The sequence below is a fragment of the Ursus americanus genome, chromosome 27 (genome assembly GCF_024610735.1).
Source record: "Ursus americanus isolate L20-20 chromosome 27, mUrsAme1.1.p, whole genome shotgun sequence".
In the NCBI taxonomy this organism is placed as follows: Eukaryota; Metazoa; Chordata; class Mammalia; order Carnivora; family Ursidae; genus Ursus; species Ursus americanus.
In genome coordinates, this window is record NC_142153.1 from 9825951 (window position 1) to 9849551 (window position 23601).

The 23601-nt window shown below is 36.8% G+C and overlaps 1 protein-coding gene across 1 annotated transcript in view; it reads right to left on the reverse strand.

Moving 5' to 3' along the window:
* Positions 1 to 236: 236 nt before the first annotated feature.
* Positions 237 to 23601, reverse strand: part of LOC123780384 (disintegrin and metalloproteinase domain-containing protein 5-like) — a 140022-nt gene continuing 116657 nt past the window's right edge. Inside the window, exons 20-22 of the mRNA XM_087856318.1 lie at positions 23430 to 23480; positions 3414 to 3472; positions 237 to 469 (exon numbers count right to left, since the gene is read on the reverse strand). Of these exons, the coding sequence (XP_087712444.1) occupies positions 237 to 469; positions 3414 to 3472; positions 23430 to 23480 (343 nt within the window). The remainder of the gene's footprint in view (positions 470 to 3413; positions 3473 to 23429; positions 23481 to 23601) is intronic.

The following is a 23601-nucleotide window of genomic DNA, read 5'->3' on the forward strand; positions in this document are numbered from 1 at the left end:
GCAAGGGTGACAAACAGATTTTCTGCCTGCCTTTCACCTGTATCTGACACGCAACAATGGCTGATAAAGGCCTCTTTGTAAGTACTGCTGAGACTCTGTGGCTCGCAGGCACAGGCAGTAACTGCTTGGCAACAGCCTTGGATCTCTTATCATCCTTCTACAGCAGTAATCAGCTAACTCCACTGACTTGAAATGCCTGCTTTATTGCATCTCTACCACCAGTCTCCTCTAGTGGGCTATTTTCCCTCCTCCCCATGAAAATTTTCGAGTTGTACTGCCACCTTGTGGTCGGAACTATCTGCGTCCTTTTTTCCCCAAGAGGAACCTGTCCTTGCTTCCAAACCAAATCCGCATCTTACTACCAATTTACCGATAACACCTTCAGTATTACTTGTTCTAATCTGGATCTTCTGAGAAGCAGATGCCAGGACAGACTGAATGCGCACTGATTTTAATAGGAGGAAAACCACTGTGAAAAATGGGGAGAAAGATGAAAAGCCTGAGAAAACCGGCAGACAGTGAAGTCCAACCCCAAGGGAAGGAGAGAGGGAGAGAAAATTGAATAGCAGCCTAGGATTCACACCACCTATGGAGGGTCTGTTCAATGTAGGGAAGTGTCAGCGGGACTGTTGGGGAGTTCTCAAGCCAGAGGCAGCTGTCAGAGGAGTCCTGAGTCATCCAGGACTGCCTGTCTTCGTATCTCTATCAAGATTCTACCATTGGTTGGAATCATGGGCAGGGTGGCCTCGCCAACAATGTGCAGCAGCTCAGACCCTTTACCACTCATGCTCCTTGTAGTAAGAGGACTGCAAGGAAGATTCTTGTGGCTATCACTCCTGACACTCCGTTTATGCACATACTTATGTGCACCCAGGATGTCCAACTTTTAAAAATGGCTATAGGCCTTGTCAATGCAGCAATGGCACTTTTCCAGTGTCCCTGTACCTCAGAAATTTGTTTAGCATCCAACTCAGAAACTAGCAGACTGATTCTCTAGGGACTTGAGAGTGAAGGGAGCAGAGGGAAGCCTTAGCCAAATCAATGACCATGGCCTTGTCATTGGGTGCTTTAGCAGGTCTTCCGTCATGGGAACTGTGGCGGGCTTGTATCGAGTCACGGACGTCACAACCTTAGTTTTTTTCCATTTCACACGTGGTAGGGACAGTAAAGCTCACCAAATATTCATAAGTTCTCCTGATGTTTTCCAGCCTCCTTTGAAGCTAAGGTTATGCAGCTTGATTGAGCCAAGGCACCATGAGAATAAATTGTGTCACTGCCAGTTAGAAATGGTTAGTGGACAGGGATCGTGTTTTCCACACTTTCTTCAGTTTTGTTGGAAATTATGGAGTCATGTGTTGAGACTACAGAGCTGCAAGACCGAAGAAGCCTGGAGGGCTAGTCATCAAATAGAGGACAGACTCTGCTGCCCAGAAAAAGTACTGTAGCTGCACAAGATGACATAAACCATCCACTAGAATCCATCTAAGTTGTGTTCAGCTAAAGCTATGAGTCAAAGAGGAAACTGTTAGTAAGGGACATCTCAGGTTTCTTAATTTTTTTACTATGTTCAGTACATCATTAGTTTCTGATGTCATCTCAGGTTTCATAGATGAGATCATTCTCCTTGGGATCGTGTCCTGGTCTCTAACTGTAATTTTGGAGAGGCAGCCAAGCTCTGTATATTTTCCTTTAATGATCCACATGTGAGTACTCTGCGTGTCCTGAACTCTACCTGTTTAAGCTGGGCTCTTCTTTTACCCAGGAATTCAAAAAATGACCTTGCATAACACACTTAGGGAGAGGTACAACCACCACCAAGAATTATTTTGGTAATCTGTGTCTAGTTCATCATGAGCCTAGTAGGAATTTAGGTAAACATATGAACTCAGATAAAATACTGATCTGTGTGTGTGTGTGTGTGTGTGTGTGTGTGTGTGTGTGTTAGCAACAAAGAAGAGTATTTTATATCAGAAGAATAACCAGCATTATCAGAGAAATATCCTACTGAATACATTTTTCAAGGGTGGATGCTTCAGAATAAGTATTTTGCAAAATCTCCCCAAGTAAAATGCTGCACACAGTTAGTTATGAACTACTGGTATACAACAGAAAGAAATGGAAGTCAAGTGTAAATAACACCAATATTTAAGGACAAATAAATGGATGGTAACAATGTACATTGAGAAAAAGTGGTCAGAGATGGATACACAACTAGGTATTAGAAGAGAAGGAAATGTTTCAGAAATGGAAGAAGGTCCAAAGTTTAAATATCAAATATAGACAAACTAACAAACAAACAAACAAACAAAAAAAGAGGACCGAAATGAATTCTTGAATTTAACACTGTAGAGGTAACTGATCATTGTTCCAGAGTAATTCCAGAAAAATGTCGGGTATCAAAAGAAAAATGCAGTAGACTTCAAGCAATGAGGAAATGGTGTTACATTTTGCTTTCTGAGAATTTATTACTAAGTGAAGAGTTCACACAACAGTATATCAGCATAACAGCACATATTTTGACTGAGAGAGAATTACTAAGCCCTGCGTTTCCTAAATAGGAATAAATATCCTCAAAGTATTACATGATTGCATGATTTCCAAATTTTCACTGGCCTTTCACACAATTTGTATGGAATTATGAGTAATAGAGAGGTTTTCTCCAGGAGACAAAACATTTTATTTCAGCAGCATCCTCCTAGCTGCAGCATCCATCTCCTTTCCAAATCCAAAAGCAAAATAATTTTCTCTAAGACATTTCTACTCTATCTTTGCTGGATCATATTGTAGTTCAAGTTCTAATTTTTTGAGGAACTATCATAATTTTTTTCTATAACAGCTTCACCATTTTACATTCCCATCAACAGTGTGCAACAGTTCTAATTTCTCCACACCATCACAAAACTTGTCTATTTTTTTTATGAGAGCAAAATTTCTTGCCAGCTGGTATGAACTGGCTCCAGCACACCACTGCCAAGTTTGCTGATGAAGAGGAAGATCCAGGTTCTGTAGGTTCCAAACTATATAAAATTTGATGAACTCTGAGTAAAAGAATACAAAATGTAAGGTCCTGACTTGGAAATAAGAGCACTAGTCAAGTAAGTGGCCCTGATGCTTTGGCTTCCTTAGCTCCATGATAAATCTACTCTTGGTAAACAGGTGTCTCAACAGGCTACAGTGGATATACAGCTTTCAAAGAGGAGAAACAGTAACAAGAGGAGATTGAGTAAGTACCACTGGGGCAAATCACAGACTAGCTGAAAGCTAGGAGCTCTGAAGAGAAGGAGGGAGGTTGGACTGAGGGAAGAAGATTCAGGTCAGCTTAAGGAGCATAAGGGAAAATGGGACACGCTATCCTTGGGTCATGAGACTGAACTAGCAGCCCCTCTTGGCATCATGAGATAAGCTGCTTTCACCTGCCTGATTCAAAGCCTCTTCTGGATTCAAGTTGCAGTAGAAAGGGTAGAAGTTGAGACTGAAAATACAGAGAAAACATCAGACATAATTTAGGTGATTCAAGTACAGATGATTTATTATTTCATATTTTAAACCCTCAGCAGTGACAACAGAGATGAGGGTGAAATTATTTTTCCCTTCTTGGTTTAGGTCCGTTTCTGATGATTTATTTGGTATTGTCCTTCTTCCAGGCCAAGGTTGTTAGAAACTGTTGCTGTAAGAGAAAACAAAATAAAACACAACACAAAGTGCCAGTGTTGTTTTGTTTTTGGTTTTGTTTTGTTTTGAGCACTAATATAAGTGATTTAAAGGGCATGGTTAACTGGAGGGAAAGGATCAGGAAAACAAAAATGAATTCGAATTCCAGAAAAAACAATTATCTGTTACCTCAACTGCAAATACTCTTAGTTTTATAATAGAAGTGGCTTCCTAAAATTCCCTAGCCTGTTCATTTGTCTGTATTTGGAAACTATTTAGGTTAAGTAAAAAAAAGTGCCTGCAATTTCCATTCTAAGTATATGAACTAATTTTAATTTAGAATTTTCAAAAATGTGATAATTCTAAGTAAAATATAAAAACACCAATATACATGCACACACTCATGTGTGTACATCTATATTTTAACATATTTTTAACAATGAATTCTCCGTGCTAAGATTAATGATTATTTCATTCTTTTGCATACGTATATTTTTAAAATGAATGTTTATTTCTTGTTATAATTGTAATAAGATGCATAATGATTCACACACTCACATGCACATACAATCTATTGAATGAATTAAGAATGGACATCAAGGCTAGATTTGGGCAACTTCTCTTCTCGGATTTAACCTGAGACTATAGTTGAACAATTGCTCTAAAATGGGTATTTATATAATAATGTCTATTACTGGTTGTTTGCAACAATGAAAAACTGGAAGTAGTCTAAATATTCATAATGGATTTTTAAAATGAATTATTTTTCATTTTTAAATCGAATACTAAAAATAAATAAATAAATAAATTGAATCTGATATGCCACAAAGTGATGACATAGGCCTATATTTTAAGATACGCAAAGTTGTGGCTAATACTCTCTTAGTAAAAAAAAAAAAGGTATAAATATTTTTATGTTTCACTTAGAAAAACACTTAAGAAGATATGCATCTATATTGTTAATGGAAATTTTTGGGGGTATTGTGATTACAAGAAACTTCTAAATATGTATATCTACCAAAGTATCTGAGATATTCTAATTAATATTTGGTACTACATTAAAAATCAGAAAGATGTTTTTAAAATAAAAAGCTCTATATTTCATTCATTAAAAATCAGAAAGATGTTTTTAAAATAAAAAGCTCTATATTTCATTCATCGTTCGTTAGTACTAAAATTTACCTGGATACTGTTATTTACTTTTCATATGAATTTCAGAATCTTTTTCTCAATTCTGTCCATGTACCCAAAAAATATTTTGATTCAGTTTATGTTAAATATACAGAAACCTACATACACATAGATTACTGAATTGGAAGAGAAGGTAAGATTTAAAGTTAAAAGTGTAGCAAAGGGAGAAGTAAAGACAATCAGCTTCAAGTTAATTGGAAAAGGAAAGAAAAATATTTTTGCTAATTAGACTGAAAATTCATGCAGAATTATCTTTGTCAAAATTCTGGAAATAAATATCAAGTTAATTATAATATAAAGTAAATATAAAACTTAAGTATGATAAACACAGTTTAAAGAAAATAAGATTAATAAATTTAATTGAAACTGGGGTTCCTGGGTGGCTCAGTCAGTTGAATGGCTGATTCTTGGTTTTGGCTCAGGTCATGATCTCAGGGTGGTGAGATTGAGCCCTGAGTCAGCTCCATGCTCAGTGGGGAGTCTGCTTGGGATTCTCTCCTTTCTCTCTACCCCTCCCCCCCAAATAATAAATTAATCTTTAAAAACACATTTCAACAAAAAATTTTTAATTGAAATCTCATAGATGCTAGATGGCTCAACAGTGATAAAAAATTGTGCTGTACCAATATATAGTCCTATGTGCAATGTGTCAGAGTCCTAATTGCTTGATAATTTCAACAGCCCTTGATGTTGTCAGTTCTTTTAATTTTAGCCCTTCTTTAGGGGTTTAGGAGGCTCTCATTTCTTTTAATTTGTCTTTTTCTGGTAATGATGAGAATTTTTCATGTTTGGGGCCACTTCATTATCCTCTTTTGTGAAGACTCTTACCTATTAGGCAAGAAATTATTTGCCTGTTAGGCTCTTCCACATTCTGTTATTGATCTGTAAGGAATTTGCATATATCTGAATATAAGTCCTTCATTGGAAATATGTGTCACAAAAATCTTCTCCTACATTGTAGCTTCCCTTTTCCCTTTCATAAGTCTTTTTGGTAGCAGAACATCTTGAATTTATAAAAATTTTATTGTATTGTGGTAAAAACGCTTAAAGAAGATCTCTTAACAAACGTTTAAGTACTCTTAACAATAGGGACAATGTTATACAGCAGATCTCTAGAACTTATTCATCATGCATGACTGTGACTTTATTCTTCCCAATTAGCCACATCCAATTTGCCCTCCTCCCAGACTGAGGCAACCACCCTTCTACTCTCTGTTCCTATGAGTTTCACTATTTTAGATACTTCATATAAGTGGAATCATGAAATTATTTGTGCTTCTGTGACTAGCTTATTTCACTTAGTATAATGTGCTCAAGGTTCACCTATGTTGTCACGTATGCAGGATTTCCTTCGTTTTTATGACTTAACAACATTCTATTTTGTGTCTATACCACATTTTCTGTATCCATTCATCCATTTATGGACATTTGGTTTGTATCCACATCTTGACTATTGTAAATAATATTGCAATGAACATGAGAATGCTAACATCACTTTGAGATCCTGATCTCAATTCTTTGGGGGAAAATACCCAGAAGTAGGATAACTGGATCATATTGCAGTTCTATTTTAATTTTTTGGGGCAATTGTCAACAGTTTTGTACAGCGGGTGCAGTATTTTGCATTCTCACCAAGTGTACGATTTCTCTACAACCTTACCAACACTTGTTGACTTATTTTTCTTTATACTAGCCATTCTAACAGGTGACACCCCATTGTGGTTTTGATTTGCATTTTCCTGATGATTAGTGATTTTTTTTAAAGATTTTATTTATTTGAGAGAGAGAGAGCACGCATGAGAGAGCATGAGCTGGAGGTGAGGGACAGAGGAAGAGGGAGAGAGAGAAGCAGACTCCCCACTATGCAGGGAGCTCTATGTGGGGCTGGATCCCAGGATCCCAGGACCATGACCTGAGCCAAAGGCAGACACCCAACCAACCAAGTCACCCAAGCACCCCATGGTGATGTTGACCATCTTTTTATATACATGTGGTCCATTAGTATGGCATTTTAGGAGGACAGTCTATTGAAGTTTTTAGCTCACTTTTAAATCGGGTTATTAGGGGGGGTTTTGTTTTGCTTTGATTTTGGTTTTGGTTTTGGTTTGGTATTGATAGTAGGAGTTCCTATCAATTAACCCTCTACCTAATACATGGTTCACAAATATTTTTTTCCTATTCTGTAGGTTGTCCTTTTACTCTGTTAAGTGTTTCGCTTGCTGTGTTGAAGCTTTTTAGTTTTATGTCATTCCACTTGTCTATTTTTTGGTTTTGTTCCCTGTAACTTCGATGTTAATCCCAGCAATCACTGCCAAGGCTAATGTCATGAAGCTTTTCCCCTATGGTTTCTCTAGGAGTTTTATAGTTCCGTGTCCTACATTTGTGAGTTTAATCCATTTTGAATTGTTTTTGTGTGTGGTGTAAGGTAAGGATCAAATTTCATTCTTTTGCATGTGGATATCCAGTTTTCCCAGCACCATTTCTCAAAGAGATTGTTTACCCCACTGTGTATTCTTGGAATTTTTTTCAAAGATGAGTTGACCATATACATAGGAGTTGATTTCTTAACCTTCTATTCTGTTCCATTGATCTGTCTGTATCTGCCTCTCTACCAGTGTCATACTGCATCATACTGTCTTGGTTAGAGTAGCTTTGCAATACAGTTGTCCCTTGAACAACAGAGGGGTTAGGGGTACCAACTCCCCCAAGCAGTTGAAAATCTGTGTATAACTTTTGACTTCCCTAAAACTTAATAGCATGCTGTTGACTGCAAGCCTTATTGACAATATAAACAGTCAATTAAAAATATTTTGTATATATATTATATACTGTATTCTTACACTAAAGCTAGAGAAGATTATTATTAAGAAAACTATAAAGAAGAGAAAGTATATTTACAGCACTATACCATATTTATAAAAAAAAATTGTGTAAAAGGGAACCCACACAGTTCAAACTCATGTTGTTCAAAGGTTAATTGTGTTTTTTGAGATCAGGAAGTGTGATGCCCCCAGCTTTTGTTCTTCTTTCTCAAGGTGTTTTGGCTATTCGAGGTCCTTTGTGGTTCCACATGAATTTTTTTTCTATTTCTGTGAAAAACGCCATTGGAATTTTAATAGGAATTTCATTGAATTTGTAGATAACTTTGGGCAGTATGGACATTTTAACAATGTGAGTTCTTTCAATCAAGAATGCAGAATGTCTTCCCATTTGTTTCTGTGTTGTTTAAGGTCTTTCATCAATGTCTTGTAGTTACCAGTACACAAGTCTTTCATTATCTTATTTAAATCTATTCCTAAATATTTTATTTGGGGGGAGCCTATTGAATTTTTAGGGTTTCGATACATAAGATCATGTCATCTGCAAACAGGAACCATTTTACTTCTTCCTTTCTGATTTAAATGGCTTTTATTTCTTTTTGTTGCTTAATTGCCCTGCCTAGAACTTCCAGTATTAGAAGATGTGGTGATAATGAGCATACTTACCTTGTTTCTGATGTTAGAGTGTTTCACTTTAAGCTTTTCACTGTTGAGTATGATATTAGCTCTGAGCTCCTCATATATAGCCTTTATTATATTGAAGTAGTCTCCTTCCAAGGGCATATACTGCATGTGCACTGGGTGTTATATGCAAGTAATTAATCACGGAACATTGCATCAAGAACTGGGGATGTACTGTATGGTGACTAATATAACAAAATAAATATTATTTTAAAAAGAAGAAGAAGAAGAAGAAGTAGTCTCCTTTCACTCCTGATTTGTCAAAAGTTTATATCATATATCGATTTTGTCAAATGCCTTTTCTGTACGTACTAAGATGATCTTGCCATTTTTATTTTTCATTCTGTTAATGTAGTGTAACATGCTGATCACTTTTTGTACGTTGAACCATCACTTTGTCATGAGGATGATCCTTTTAATGTGCTGTTGAACTTTGTTTCCCAGTATTTTGTTGAGGACTTCTGCATCTATATCTGTCACAGATATTAGCCTGTAGTTTTATTTTTCCTTTCTGTCCATTATAGTTTTGATATCAGGGTAATGCTGGTTAATAAAATGAGATTCAATGTTTTCCCTTTTCTTCAATTTCTTGACAGAGTTTGAGGAATATTGGTATTAATTCTTCATTAAGTGTTCAGTAGAATTCACCAGTAAAGCAGATCTGTCCTGGGCTTTTTTTATTGGGTGGTTTTTGATTACTGGTTCAAACTTCCTATTGCTTTTTAATCTGTTCACTTTCTATTTCTTCATAATTTAGCCTTGGTAAGCTGTATACTTTTGGAAATCTATTCATTTCTTCTACGGTTTCCAGTTTGTTGGCATGAAATTGTTCATAATAATATTTCATGATCCTTTTTATCTTGTAGCATCAGTTGTAATGTCTTCCCTCTCATTTCTGATTTTATTCATATCGGTCTTTTTTCTCTTTGTGTTAGTCTAGCTAAGGGTTTACTAATTTTCATGAAAAAAAAAAACCAGTGCTTACTTTTGCTGATTTTAATTTCTACATTTTGTAAATATCCCAGTTTTCCTTCTGCTACTGATTCCTAGTTTCATTCCACTGTGTTAAGAAAAGATACCTGGTATAATATAAATCTTCTTTAAATTTGTTAGAACTTCTGAACTAATGCATCATATATCCTGAAGAATATTTCATGTGAACTTAAGAATGTATATTCTGTTGCTGTTGAGTAGACTGTTCCATATATGTCTGCTACATCCCTTTGGTCTATAGTGTTGCTCAAGTCTGTTGTTCTTTAATTGATTTTCTGTGTGGGTGTTCTATCATTGAAAGTGAGGAACTGACTAAAGCAAGATGGTGGAAGAGTAGGAGACCTAAAATTCATCTGGTCCCAGGAATTCAGCTAGATAGTTATCAAACCAGCCTGAACACCTATGAAATCAACAGGAAGTTGAAGAAAGAATAGCAGCAACTCTATGAACAGAAAAGCGACCACTTTCTGGAAGGCAGGACATGTGGAGAAGTGAATCTGGGGCAAAAATGGGAAGATAGGCCGCAGGGGGAGAGGGTCTCTGTCAGCTGGCTGCCGGCAAGTGATAGAGCAGCAGAGCACAAAATCAGAACTTTTAGAAGTCTGCTCCAGTGAGGGACATTGCTGTCGTGGCTAAGGGGGAGGGGGACACTTGCTGGGACAGTGTGGTCTCAGGACTTTTGGGGTCACAGAAAGACAGGGTGCCTGAGTGCAGCAAAGCTCCCAGGTATCAGAACGGGGAAGCTGGCTTCAAAGAGTCAGCCCAGGACTGGGCTCTAGCTTCAGAAACCATGATCCACTGCTCGAGCAGGGGCCCAACAAATGGCAGATCCATGGAGACTCCCCTTCTTCCCCTGGGAGGAGCGGCATGGGAGCATGCCACAGGAATCTTCTGGGTTTGGAGACTCCAAATGGAGTCATGTACCAGAGATAGAAATGCTCGGTCATAGGCCAGGTAAGCACAGAGTGTGGCCAGAGACCAAGGAGACAGGAGTGACTGCTTTTCTCTGAGGGTGCACTAAAGAGTGGGGGCCTGAGCTCTAGGCTCCTCTGGGGCCAGAGATTGGGAGGCCACCATTTTCATTCTCATCCTCTGAAGCTGTAAGGAAAGCCTTCAGGGAACAAAAGCTGAGAGCAAACCTGAGCAGATGACTTAGCCTGGCCCCTGGCAAGGGCGGTGCAATTCCACCTGGGACAAAAATATTTGCAAATCATGCAACAGGCCCCTGCCCCAGGAGATCAGCGAGAACATCCAGCCAAAACCAAGTTTACCAATCAATGAGAACTGCAAAACTCCACCGCTAGGGGAATACAGCATATAGAATTCAGGGCTTTTTCCCCATGATTCTTTAGTCTTCCAAAGTTAATTTTTTAAATCCTCTTTATTTTTTTATTTTTCTATTTCTTTTTTTAAACTTTTTCTTCTTTCCTTTTTCAACCAACTTAATATCAATTCCTTTTAATATTCCATAAATCTTTTTTAATTTTCATTTTTACAGTCATATTCTATCCCTTCATTGTATTTAACCTTATTTTGTGTGTGTATGTATGTGTATGTGTGTGTGTATTTTTTTAAGTTTTTCTTTCTTCAAAATTGTAAGATGCAGTTTCTTCTAACAGACCAAAATACACCCAAAATCTAGTGTATGGCTCTGATCTATTCACCAGCCTGATCATATTCTTTTTTTTTTCTTTTCCCCCCAGTTTTGGGTCTCTTCTGATTTGTTTAGTGTACATTTTTCTGGGGTTGTTGTTACCCTTTTAGCATTTTGTTCTCTCATTCATCTATTCTCTGGACAAAATGACAAAATGGAAGAAGTCACCCCTCCCCCAAAAAAAGAACAAGAGGCAGTACTGACTGCCAGAGACCTAATCAACATGGACATTAGTAAGATGTCAGAACTAGAGTTCAAAATAATGATTTAAAAGATACTAGCTGGGCTTGAAAATAGCATAGAAGATACTAGAGATTCCCTTTCTGGAAAATTAAAATCTAACCAAGTCGAAATGAAAAAGGCTTTTATTGAGGTGTAATAAAAAATGGAGGTTCTAACTGCTAGGATACATGAGGCAGAAGAGACAATTAGTGATATAGAAGACCAAATGATGGAGAATAAAGAAGCTGAGAAAAAGAGATAAACAACTACTGGGTCACGAAGGAAGAATTCAGGAGATAAATGATACCATAAAGTGAAACACTATTAGACTAATTGGGATCCCAACAGAAGAAGAAAGAGAGAGAGGGACCAAAGGTATATTGGAGTAAATTATAGCAGAGAACTCCCTAATTTGAGGAAGGAAACAGGCAACAAAATGCAGGAGGCACAGAGAACCCTCCTCAAAATCAATAAAATAGGTCAATACCTTGACATCTAATAGCAAAACTTACAAATCTCAGAGACAAAGAGAAAATCCTGAAAGCTGCTCAGGACAAGAGGTCTGTCACCTACAATCGTAGAAACATTAGACTGGAAGCAGACCTATCCACAGAGACCTGGCAGGACAGAAAGGACTGGCATGATATATTCAGGGCACTAAATGAGAAAAATATGCAATTAGGCTGTCATTGAAAATAGAAGGAGAGATAAAAAGATTCCAGGACAAACAGGAACTAAACAAATTTGCGATCACCAAACCAGCCCTACAAAAATTATTGAAAGGGGTCCTCTAAGCAAAGAGAGAGCCTAAAACTAACATAGAACAGAAAGGAACAGAGACAATATACAGTAACAGTCACCTTACAGGCAATACAACGGCACTAAATTCATATCTTTCAATAGTTATCCTGAATGTAAATGGGCTAAATGCCCCAATTGAAAGACACAGTCTATCAGATTGGGTAAAAAAAAAAAAGGCCCATCGATAGGCTATCTGCAAGAGACTCATTTTAGATCCGAAGACACATCCAGATTAAAAGTGAGGGGGTGGAAAACCATTTACCATGCTAATGGACATCAAAAGAAAGCTGAGTGGCAATCCTTATATCAGACAAATTAGATTTTAAACCAAACACTATAATAAGAGATGAGGAAGGATACTATATCATGCTTAAGGGGTCTAACAACAAGAAGATCTAACAATTGTAAATATTTATGCCCCTAACATGGAGCAGCCAATTATATAAGCCAATTAATAACAAAATAAAAAGATCAACAATGATACAATAATAGTAGGGGACTTAAATACCCCCTCACTGAAGTGGACAGATCATCTAAGCAAAAGATCAACAAGGAAATAAAGGCTTTAAATGACGCACTGGACCAGGTGAACTTAACAGATATACTCAGAACATTCCATCCCAGAGCAACAGAATATACATTCTTTTCCAGTGTACATGGAATATTCCCCAGAATAGATCACATCCTGGGTCACAAATCAGGTCTCAACCAGTACCAAAAGATTGGGATCATTCCCTGCATATTTTCAGACCACAATGCCTTGAAGTTCAAACTCAATCACAAGAGAAAAGTTGGAAAGAACTCCAATACATGGAGGCTAAAGAGCATCCTACTAAGGAATGAATGGGTCAACCAGGAAGCTAAAGAAGAATTTTAAAAATTCATGAAAACAAATGAAACTGAAAACACAACCGTTCACAATCTTTGGGATGCAGAAAAGGCAATCCTTAGAGGAAAGTCTATAGCAATACAAGCCTTTCTCAAGAAACAAGAAAAGTCTCAAATACACAACCTAACCCTACACCTAAAGGAGCTGAAGAAAGAACAGCAAATAAAGCCTAAACCCAGCAGGAGAAGAGAAATAATAAAGATCAGAGCAGAAATCAATGAAATAGAAACCAAAAGATCAGTGGAACAGATCAAAGAAGCTAGGAGTTGGTTCTTTTAAAGAATTAATAAAATTGATAAGCCCCTGGCCAGACTTATCAAAAAGAAAAGAGAAAGGACCCAAATAAGTAAAATCATAAGTAAAAGGGGAGAGATCATAACCAACAACAAAGAAATACAAACAATTATAAGAACATATTATGAGCAACTATATGCCAAAAAATTAGGCAATCTGGAAGAAATGGATGCATCCCTAGAGATGTATAAACTACCAAAACTGAACCAGGAAGAAATGGAAAACCTGAACAGACCCATAACCATCAAGGAATTTGAAGGAGTGATCAAAAGTCTCCCAAGAAACATGAGCCTAGAGCCAGATGGCTTCCCAGGGGATTTGTACCAAACATCTAAAGAATTAATAACCATTCTTCTGAAACTGTTCCAAAAAAACAGAAATGGAAGGAAAACTTCCAAACTCATTCTATGAGGCCAGCATTACCTTGATTCCAAAACCAGGCAAAGACCCCATCAAAAAAGAGAATTGCAGACCAATATCCCTGATGAACATGAATGCAAAATTCTCAACAGGGGCGCCTGGGTGGCACAGTCGTTAAGCATCTGCCTTCGGCTCAGGGCGTGATCCCGGCGTTATGGGATCGAGCCCCACATCAGGCTCCCCTGCTATGAGCCTGCTTCTTCCTCTCGCACTCCCCCTGCCTGTGTTCCCTCTCTCGCAAGCTGTCTCTATCTCTGTCAAATAAATAAATAAAATCTTAAAAAAAAATTCTCAACAAAATACTAGCCAATAGGATCCAACAGTACATTAAAAGGATGAGTCACCATGACCAAGTGGGATTTATTCCTGCTGCAAGGTTTGTTCAACATCCACAAATTAATCAATGTGATACATTACATTAATAAAAGAAAGAACAGGAACCATATGATACTCTCAATAGATGCAGAAAAAGCATTTGACAAAGCATGGCACTCTTTCTTGATTAAAACCCTTCAGTGGAGGGATAGAAAGTACATACCTCATTCTCATAAAATCCATCTATGAAAAACCCACAGAGAATATGAGTCTCAATGGGGAAAAACTAAGAACTTTTCCCCTAAGGTCAGGAACCCAGCAGGGATGTCCACTATCACCACTGCTATTCAACATAGTACTAGAAGTCCTAGCCTCAGCAATCAGACAACAAAGAGAAATAAAAGGCATCTAATCAGCAAAGGAGAAGTCAATCTCTCACTTTTTGCAGATGATATGAAATTTGATGTGGAAAACCCAAAAGACTCCACCCCAAAACTGCTAGAACTCATACAGGAATTCAGTAAAGTGGCAGGATATAAAATTAATGCACAAAAATCAGTTGCATTTCTATAACCAACAACAAGACAGAAGAAAGGGAAATTAAAGAGTCGATCCCATTTACAACTGCACCCAAAACCATGAGATGCCTAGGAATAAATCTAACCAAAGAGGCAAAGGATATGTACATAGAAAACTATAGAATACTCATGAAAGAAATTGAGGAAGACACAAGGAAATGGAAAAACATTCCATGCTCATGGATTGGAAGAACAAATATGAAAATGTCTGTTACCTAGAGCAATCTATACATTGAATATGCTCCCTATCAAAATACCATCAACTTTTTTATAGAAATGGAACAAATAATCCTAAAATTTGTATGGAACTAGAAATGACCCCAAATAGCCAGAGGAATGTCGATAAAGAAAAGCAAGAAAAAGAATGGCATCACATTTCTGGGCTTCAATCTCTATTACAAAGCTGTAATCATCAAGACAGTATGGTACTGGCACAAAAACAGACACATAGATCAATGGAACAGAATAGAGAGCCCAGAAATGGACCCTCAACTCTATGGTCAACTAATCTTTGACAAAGCAGAAAAGAATGTCCAAGGGAAAAAAGACAGTCTCTTCAACAAATGGTGTTGGGAAAATTAGACAACCACATGCAGAAGAATGAAACCGGACCATTTTCTTATACACAAAAATAGACTCAAAATGGATGAAAGACACGAATCCATCAAAATCCTTGAGGAGAACACAGTTAGCAACCTCTTTGACCCCAGCGGTAGCAACTTCTTCCTAGACACATCGCCAAAGGCAAGGGAAGAAAGGGCAAAAATGAACTCTTGGGACTTCATTAAGATAAAAAGCTTTTGCACAGCAAAGGAAACAGTCAGCAAAACCAAAAGACAACTGACAGAATGGGAGAAGGTATTTGCAAATGACATATCAGATAAAGGGCTAGTATCCAAAATCTATAAAGAACTTATCAAACTCAACACCCAAGGAACAAATAATTCAAACAAAAAATGGGCAGAAGACATGAACAGACATTTGTGCAAAGAAGACGTCCAAATGGCCAACAGACACATGAAAAAGTGCTCAACATCACTTGGCATCAGGGAAATACAAATCCAAACCACAAAGAGATACCACCTCATACCAGTCACAATAGCTAAAATTAACAAGTCAAGAAATGACAGATGTTGGCGAGGATGCAGAGAAAGGGGAACCCTCTTACACTGTTGGTGGGAATGCAAGCTGGTGCAGCCACTCTGGAAAACAGTATAGAGGTTCCTTAAGAAGTTGAAAATAGAGCTACCTTAAGACTCAGCAATTGCGCTACTGGGTATTTACCCCAAAGATACAAATGTAGTCATCCGAAGGGGCACCTGCACCCCAATGTTTATAGCAGCAATGTCCACAATAGCCAAACTATGGAAGGAGCCTAGATGTCCATTGACAGATGAATGGGTAAAGAAGATGTGGTGTATATATGTACAATGGAATATTATGCAGCCATCAGAAAATGAAATCTTGCCATTTGCAATGACATGGGTGGAACTAGAGGGTATTATTCTAAACGAAGTAAGTCAATCAGAGAAAGACACTTATCACATGATCTCACTGATATGTGGAATTTGAGAAACAAGGCAGAGGATCATAGGGAAAGAGAGGAAAAAATGAAACAAGATGAAACCAGAGAGGGAGACAAACCATAAGAGAAACTTAATATCAGGAAACAAACTGAGGGTTGCTGGAATGGAGGGGGTGGGTGGGATGGGGTGGCTGGGTGATGGACACTGGGGAGGGTATGTGCTATGGTGAGCACTGTGAATTGTGTACTTATGAATCACAGACATCTACCCCTGCAACAAATAATATATTGTCTTAATTTAAAAAAAGTGAGGTACTGCATCTCCTACTTTTATTGTATTCCTGTCTATTGCTTTCTCCACTCAGTTCTGTCAATATTTGCTTTATATATTTAGGTGCTCTGATGTTGGGTGTATATATGCTTATAATTATTATATATTTTTGGTGAATTAATCCTTTTTGTCATCATATAATGTAAATAATGTATATGATTTTGTTTCTTATGACAGGTTTTGACTTAATGTCTATTTTTCCAATGTACTCTAACCAACTATAGTGACTAGTTGCATGCTAGATCAAACTGACATCTCTATTCTCACTGATCTTCCGATGGCCAATTTGTGCCAGGTCCTACCAGCATTCCAAGACAAGTTAGACTGAAGTCAGTCCTCTGTGCAGCCTTCAGAAAAATTTGGGTGTTAGAGGAATGGTAGATCGCTTACCCTATCCAGGGAAAAGCTGGGATTTTTTAATCCACTCATTCTGTACTGAGCCCGGAAGAGAAGCTATGGGGCTATGACAACTGCCAGCCCAAACCACCATCTCTCTCTCACTGGCATAAGTCAGCTATATTATGCCAGGTCCCAACAGAACTCCAAGACAGGCTAGATGGAAGCCAGTCCTCTGGGTAGCCCCTGGACAAGTCTGGGCATTGGATATACTGATCTACCTCTTTCCCTCCCCAGAAAGCTAGGAGCTGGGAGGTTGCCTCCTGGTCATATGTCATTATGTGAGGGGCTTGGATTATGGAAAGGTGTCTTAATTCCCATACTTCCTCTGATATCAGTACATTTGCAATCATTGGGATTCAAGAACTCCTTACCTAGTTTCTGGATTTCTTATAGAGGGAATTTGTACACGAATTGTTGAATTGGTGTCCTTGTGGAGTAAAGAGGGCCCAGGGCTTCCTCTTCTGCTGACTGACCTCACTCTAAAACTTCTTAATTTTAGTGAAGACAAGGTATCAATCTTTTCTGATATGGTTAATTTGTATGTGTGCATTGACTCTGAAAAACCCTGGCTTAAGAAATTGAATCAGTATTCAAAAATCTCCCAGCAAATAGAAGTCCAGGGCCACAGGCTTCATGGGGGAATTCTACCAGAGTTAATACATATACTTCTCAAAATGTTCCAAAAAATAGAAATGGAAGGAAAACTTCCAAACTTATTCTACAAGGTCAGCATTACCTTGCTTCCAAAACCAGACAAAGACACCCCCCCCCCCAAAAAAGGAGAATATCCCTGGCCAATATCCCTGATGAACAAGGATGCAAAAATTCTCAACAAGATACTAGCAAATTAACTCCAACAGTACATTAAAAGAATTAATCATCACAATCAAGTGGCACTTACTCTTGGGCTGCAGGGCTGGTTCAATATTTGTAAATCAATCAACATGATATACCACACCCCATGAATAAAAGAAAGGATAAGAACAATATGATCCTCTCAATAGATGCAAAAAAAGCATTTAACAAAATCCAACATCCATTCTTGAAAAAAACCTTCAACAAAGTAAGTATGGAGGGAACATACCTCAACATCATAAAGGCCATGTATGAAAGACCCACAGCTAATATCATCTTCAATGAGGAAAAACTGACAGCTTTTCCTCTACCATCAGGAACAAGACAGGGATGTCTACTCTCATCATTACTATTTAACATAGTACTGGAAGTCTTAGCCTCAGCAATCAGACAAGAGAAACGAAATAGAAGGTATCCAAATTGGCAAGGAAGAAGTCAAATGTTCATTATTTGCTGATGACATGATACTCTATTTAGAAAACACAAAAGAGGGGTGCCTGGGGGGCTCAATTTGTTAAGTGTCTGCCTTTAGCTCAGGTCATGATTTTGGAGTCCTGGGATTGAGCCCCACATTGGGCTCCCTGCTCAGTGGGGAGTCTTCTTCTCCCTCCCCCTTTGCCCCTCCCCCTGGCTCATTCTCTCTCTCTCTCTCTCTCTCTCTCTCTCTCTCCGTCTTTCTGTCTCTCTCTCTCTCTCAAATAAATAAAATCTTTTAAAAAATAAAGGTAAAAGTATTCAATGTAAAGAACTGTCCTTTCCTTGAAATGAAGACATGGGTTAAAAGTAATGTACTGGTGCAGCCACTCTGGAAAACAGTATAGAGGTTCCTCAAAAAGTAAAAATAGAACTACCCTATGACCCAGCTTTTGCACTACTTGGTATTTTCCCAAAGGATACAAAAATACAGATTTGAAGGGGTACATGCATCTTGATGTTCATAGCAGCATTATCAACAATAGCCAAACTACGGAAAGAGCCCGTGTCCATCAACTGATGAATGGATAAAGATGTAGTATATATATTCAATGGAATATTAGCCATTAAAAAAGGAATGAAATCTTGTCATTGGCAATGAGGTTGATGGAGCTGGAGTGTATTATGCTAAGCAAAATAAGTCAGTCAGAAAAAGCCTAATACCATATGATTTTACTCACATGTGGAATTTAAGAAGCAAAACAGATGAATATTTGGGAAGGGGGGGAAAAGGAAAGAGGGAAACAAAACATAAGAGGTTCTTTTTTTGTTTTAAATATTTCATTTATTTATTTGAGAGAGAGAGAGAGAGAGAAAGCGCGAGTGGGGGGAGGGGCAGAAGGAGAGGGAGAAGCAGACTCCCCACTGCGCAGGGAGCCTGATGCGGGACTTGGTCCAGGAACCTGAGCTCATGATCCCAGATGAAGGCAGGCACTTAACCAACTGAGACCCAGACACCCCCATAAGAGACTCTAAAAGATAGAAAACAAACTGAGGGTTGATGGAGGCAGGTGGATGGGGAATGGGCTTAAATGGGTGATGGATATTACGGAGAGCACTTGTTATGATGAGCAGCGGGTGTTATATGCAAGTGATGAATCACCTAATTCTACTCCCGAAACCAATATGTTTCTGTCTGCCTGTCCCTCTCTCTCTCTCTTTCACACACACACACACACACACACACACACAGAGTGATATTTTTCAATTGTCATTTTCTTTCTTTTTTCTTATAATAATTTTTATTTTGTTATGTTAGTCACCATACAGTATATCCTTAGTTTTTGATGTAATGTTCCATGATTCATTATTTGCCTATAACACCCAGTGTACCATGCAATATGTGCCCTCCTTAATACCCATCACTGGCCTATCCCTAATTGTTTTTTGCTTATATATGTATGAAGTTAAAATAGATTATATATTGGCCTTGTATCCAGGCACCTTACATTCATTTATTAATTCTGATTGGTTTGTAATTTCTTAGAATTTTCTATGTACAGAGCCATATCATCTACAGACAATGACATCATTCATTCTTCATTTCCAATCTTTCTACTTTTTTTTTCTTATCTTATTTTCCTGGCTCGGATCATCCATACAATGTTAAAAAGGATTATTTTACAATTGTGAAATGAATATGTTCCTGATCTCAGGAAGAAACAGTCACGATTTCATCATTAACTGGAATATTTGCTATATATTTTCTTGTTTCAAATTTCCTTTATCACATTACGGTAACTTTCTTTTACCATTAGTTAAGTGGGAATTTTTATAGTGAAAGGACATTTTTTCCTTCATCTATAGCCATTATCACATAATTTCTCTCATTTTCTCTTAATATGGTGAATTACATTATATTGGCTTTCTAATTTTAAACAGACCTTTCATTCCTAGATCACCCTTCCCCTCCGTGGGTATTTATTTATCTTTTACAATGCTAACTAGATTTGGTTAGAAATGTTTTGTTTAAAACTGTTGCATCTTTAATCAGAAATTGATCTGTAATTTTCCTTTCTAATATTGCCTTTGCCAAGTTTTGGTGTTAAGTTAGACTAGATATACTCAACTGAGTTGATATCTTGCATATCAATAATGAGTCATTGAACATTATCAAAAATTAGTGATATACTATTCCTTGGCTCATTGAATTTAAATTTTAAAAAAAATAGAGTTAGACTTAGCCACATAGGAAAACTTAGGAAATGCTTCTTCTTTTTATTTTCCAGATGAGTATGTGTAAGATAAGTATTACTTCTTTTTTTAAATATTTGGAAGATGTAATGGTTTGAATTACTTTCCCAAATCTTGACTCTTTTCCTGGTATATGATTATTCATTCATATTTTTTGCCATGTGACTTTTTAGTATCTCCTATTAGAGTGGGTGGAGTACATCACACACATCCACTCACTGATGTTGAGTTTGGTACTGTGACTTGTTTGTTCAATGCAATATAAGATGATGTGATTGAGCAAGTGCTGGCTTAATTGGTCTTGGCTCTTTTGTTCCTGATGCATGCCATGAAAACAGTATGTCCAAGTATTAACATTGTGAGAAAGTTTTAAATGACTGTGTCCAGATCTTTAATGGAAGACTTATTCATATTTTCAATTTCTCTCTATTCTATTTTGGGAAAGATGGAAAGATGTGTTTTTGGAAGAATGCATATGTTCTACCTAAAAATTTAAATTTATTGATTTTTTTTAAACCTAGGAACCAAAATTTATTTATATTCTTTCACATGGGAGAAAAATTTTAATGCAAGCAGTTAACACAGAAACCTAGTAAAGTTCCCCAAAACCTAAAAGTTTTCTCTTGTCATATAAATATAAGAATACAAAAGCCTTCCCAATGCATCTTTCTTACCCAAGCATCTTCCAACTCAGTAATTTCAGAAACATTTAAACATTCTTAACATACCACACAAATCCCTTGTCACACAGGTTTTCACTAGAGAATTATAAGAAAATCAGCTACACAATATTTTTAACTCCTAACTCCAAATGACCTGTTGTAAGATTAGAAATAATATACTGAAAAGACTCAGCAATATTATAGATACTTGAATTAAAAATTATATTTTATAGAATTGGAATACAAAAAATTGGTGAATATCTACCAAGGAAGATGTTGAAAAACATGATTCCCTCAACATAATAAGCCAATCTATAATTGTTGAGATTCTTTTTCTTTAATTAATATTATGTTTTTTATTATACCAATGTTCATAGCAGCACTGTCCACAATAGCTAAATCATGAAAGGAGCCAAGATGCCCTTCAACAGATGACTGGATTAAGAAGATGTGGTCCATATATACAATGGAATATTACTCAGCCATCAAAAAGAACGATTTCTCAACATTTGCTGCAACATGGACGGGACTGGAGGAGATAACGCTAAGTGAAATAAGTCAAGCAGAGAAAGACAATTATCATATGGTTTCACTCATTTATGGAACATAGAAGAAGGAAGATCGGTAGGAGAAGAAAGGGAAGAAGAAAGGGGGGGTAAACAGAAGGGGAATGAACCATGAGAGACTATGGACTCTGGGAAACAAACTGAGGGCTTCACAGGGGAGGGTGGTGGGGAAATGGGATAAGCTGGTGATGGGTAGTAAGGAGGGCATGTATTGCATGGTGCACTGGGTGTTATACACAAGTAATGAATCATGGAACTTTACATCAAAAACTAGGGATGTACTGTATGGTGACTAACATAATATAAATTTATTGATTTCTAAGTTATTACCTGTATTCTCTTCTCTTCTAATATCCAAAAGATTTAAAAAATATATCATTTTATTACGTGATATTGGTATTTTATAAACTTACTCTTTTAAATATTTTGAACTACTGCTTAATTTTTTTTTCTGTTCCCCAGATCATCAACAGATAATGTTTACAAAGGCTTGTCAATGGAAAATGTTAGGGAAGGATACATTATACACATTCCAATTAGTTAAGCATAGAGCTATTCTCATATCTTTTTAAACCTAAGTTTACATACACTTACAACTTAATGAAAAAAGATGCTACTTGAAAGAAGGTTTAGTTAATTGTATGCATTAATCTTTTCAAGAATCAGCATCTCTTTTTGCTCATTTTTTGTTATTTTTCTGTTTATTTTCCTGTTCATTTATTTCTGCTCATTTCTTAATTATTTCTTCTCATCCACTGTCTTCAAGTGCAATTATTTCTTCTTATTCTTTTTTGATAGAGATTATAAAGAAAAAAACCCATTTGATTGTTCTCTGTCCTCTAATATGCATTTCATTGTCATTAAAGGGATTGAAGTATTGTCTTGCCTTGAGAGTAGCAATGTGACTAATTTTTGTAGAACCTAAAACAGTCCGCCTTTACAATAAGATTAGGAAAGTGATTGTCCCTACTTAATAGTGCTTCTTTTATTTTTTTTAATTTTTTAATTTAAATTCATTTTCGTTAACATATAGTGTATTATTAGTTTCAGGGGTAGAATTTAGTGATTCATTAGTTGCATATAACACCCAGTGCTCATTATATCAAGGGCCCTCCTTAATACCCATCACCCAATTACTCAATCCCATACCCACCTCCCGTCCATTAACCCTCACTTTGTTCCCTATAGTTAAGAGTCTCTTATGTTGCCTCCCTCTATGTTTTTATCTTATTTTATTTATAGTGCTTCTCTTAAAATTAGGAATGTCCTCAGCTCAGACATTTGTCTCAACATTTGTTACATGAATATCATACCATGCAACTTTGTACTGCAAGGATGAAGATATAACTTGAAAAATAACCTGGGATGCTATATAAAATATTATCTCCTTTTATATTCTATCCATTATGTGGTAAGGGAAGCTTTTAATTACTGATAATAAAGGAAGAATATATAATTTTATTAAATTTTCTGTTTGATTACTCCATAGTCTGATCTCTAAATTTACTTTCCCAGATGAGTTAAGACAATAAAATGAGTGAATACTCCAAGGCTTTATCTTACTAACAGTAATTTTTTCCTGAGATAATAGTGTAACTATAAGCATAAAAGATATCCCTTATAATATTGGTCCTCTTTGTATTTGGCAGTAAAATTTCATTAAGATATAAGTGCTCCTTACCAATGCTCAAACCAAAAATCCCACAAAATATGTGCTTAAATCACTCCTTTACTGTAGGTTGGGGAGGAGAGGTTGAGAGATTATAACAGTGAAAAACATAAAGAATATTATGAACAAATGTTTTAGTTTCAAATTAGCAATTTTGCAGTGCTCCTAAACAATGATCAAAACATGCAATGCACCAGAAAAAAAAAATTACAATGCACAATGGCTGAACACATTGTTCTACACTCACCTTACACTGGGGGATAACTTGCTGCTACTGCTGCTTTCTTCTGATGCAGATCTGTGAAATTGACAAAATTTATTTTAAGTGGAGAAATTTAAAAATCTTGAACAACTAAGTGTTTGAATGAAGAATATTTTTCAAAGAAACAGTGATTCATTAAATAAAATGTCTCCTACCA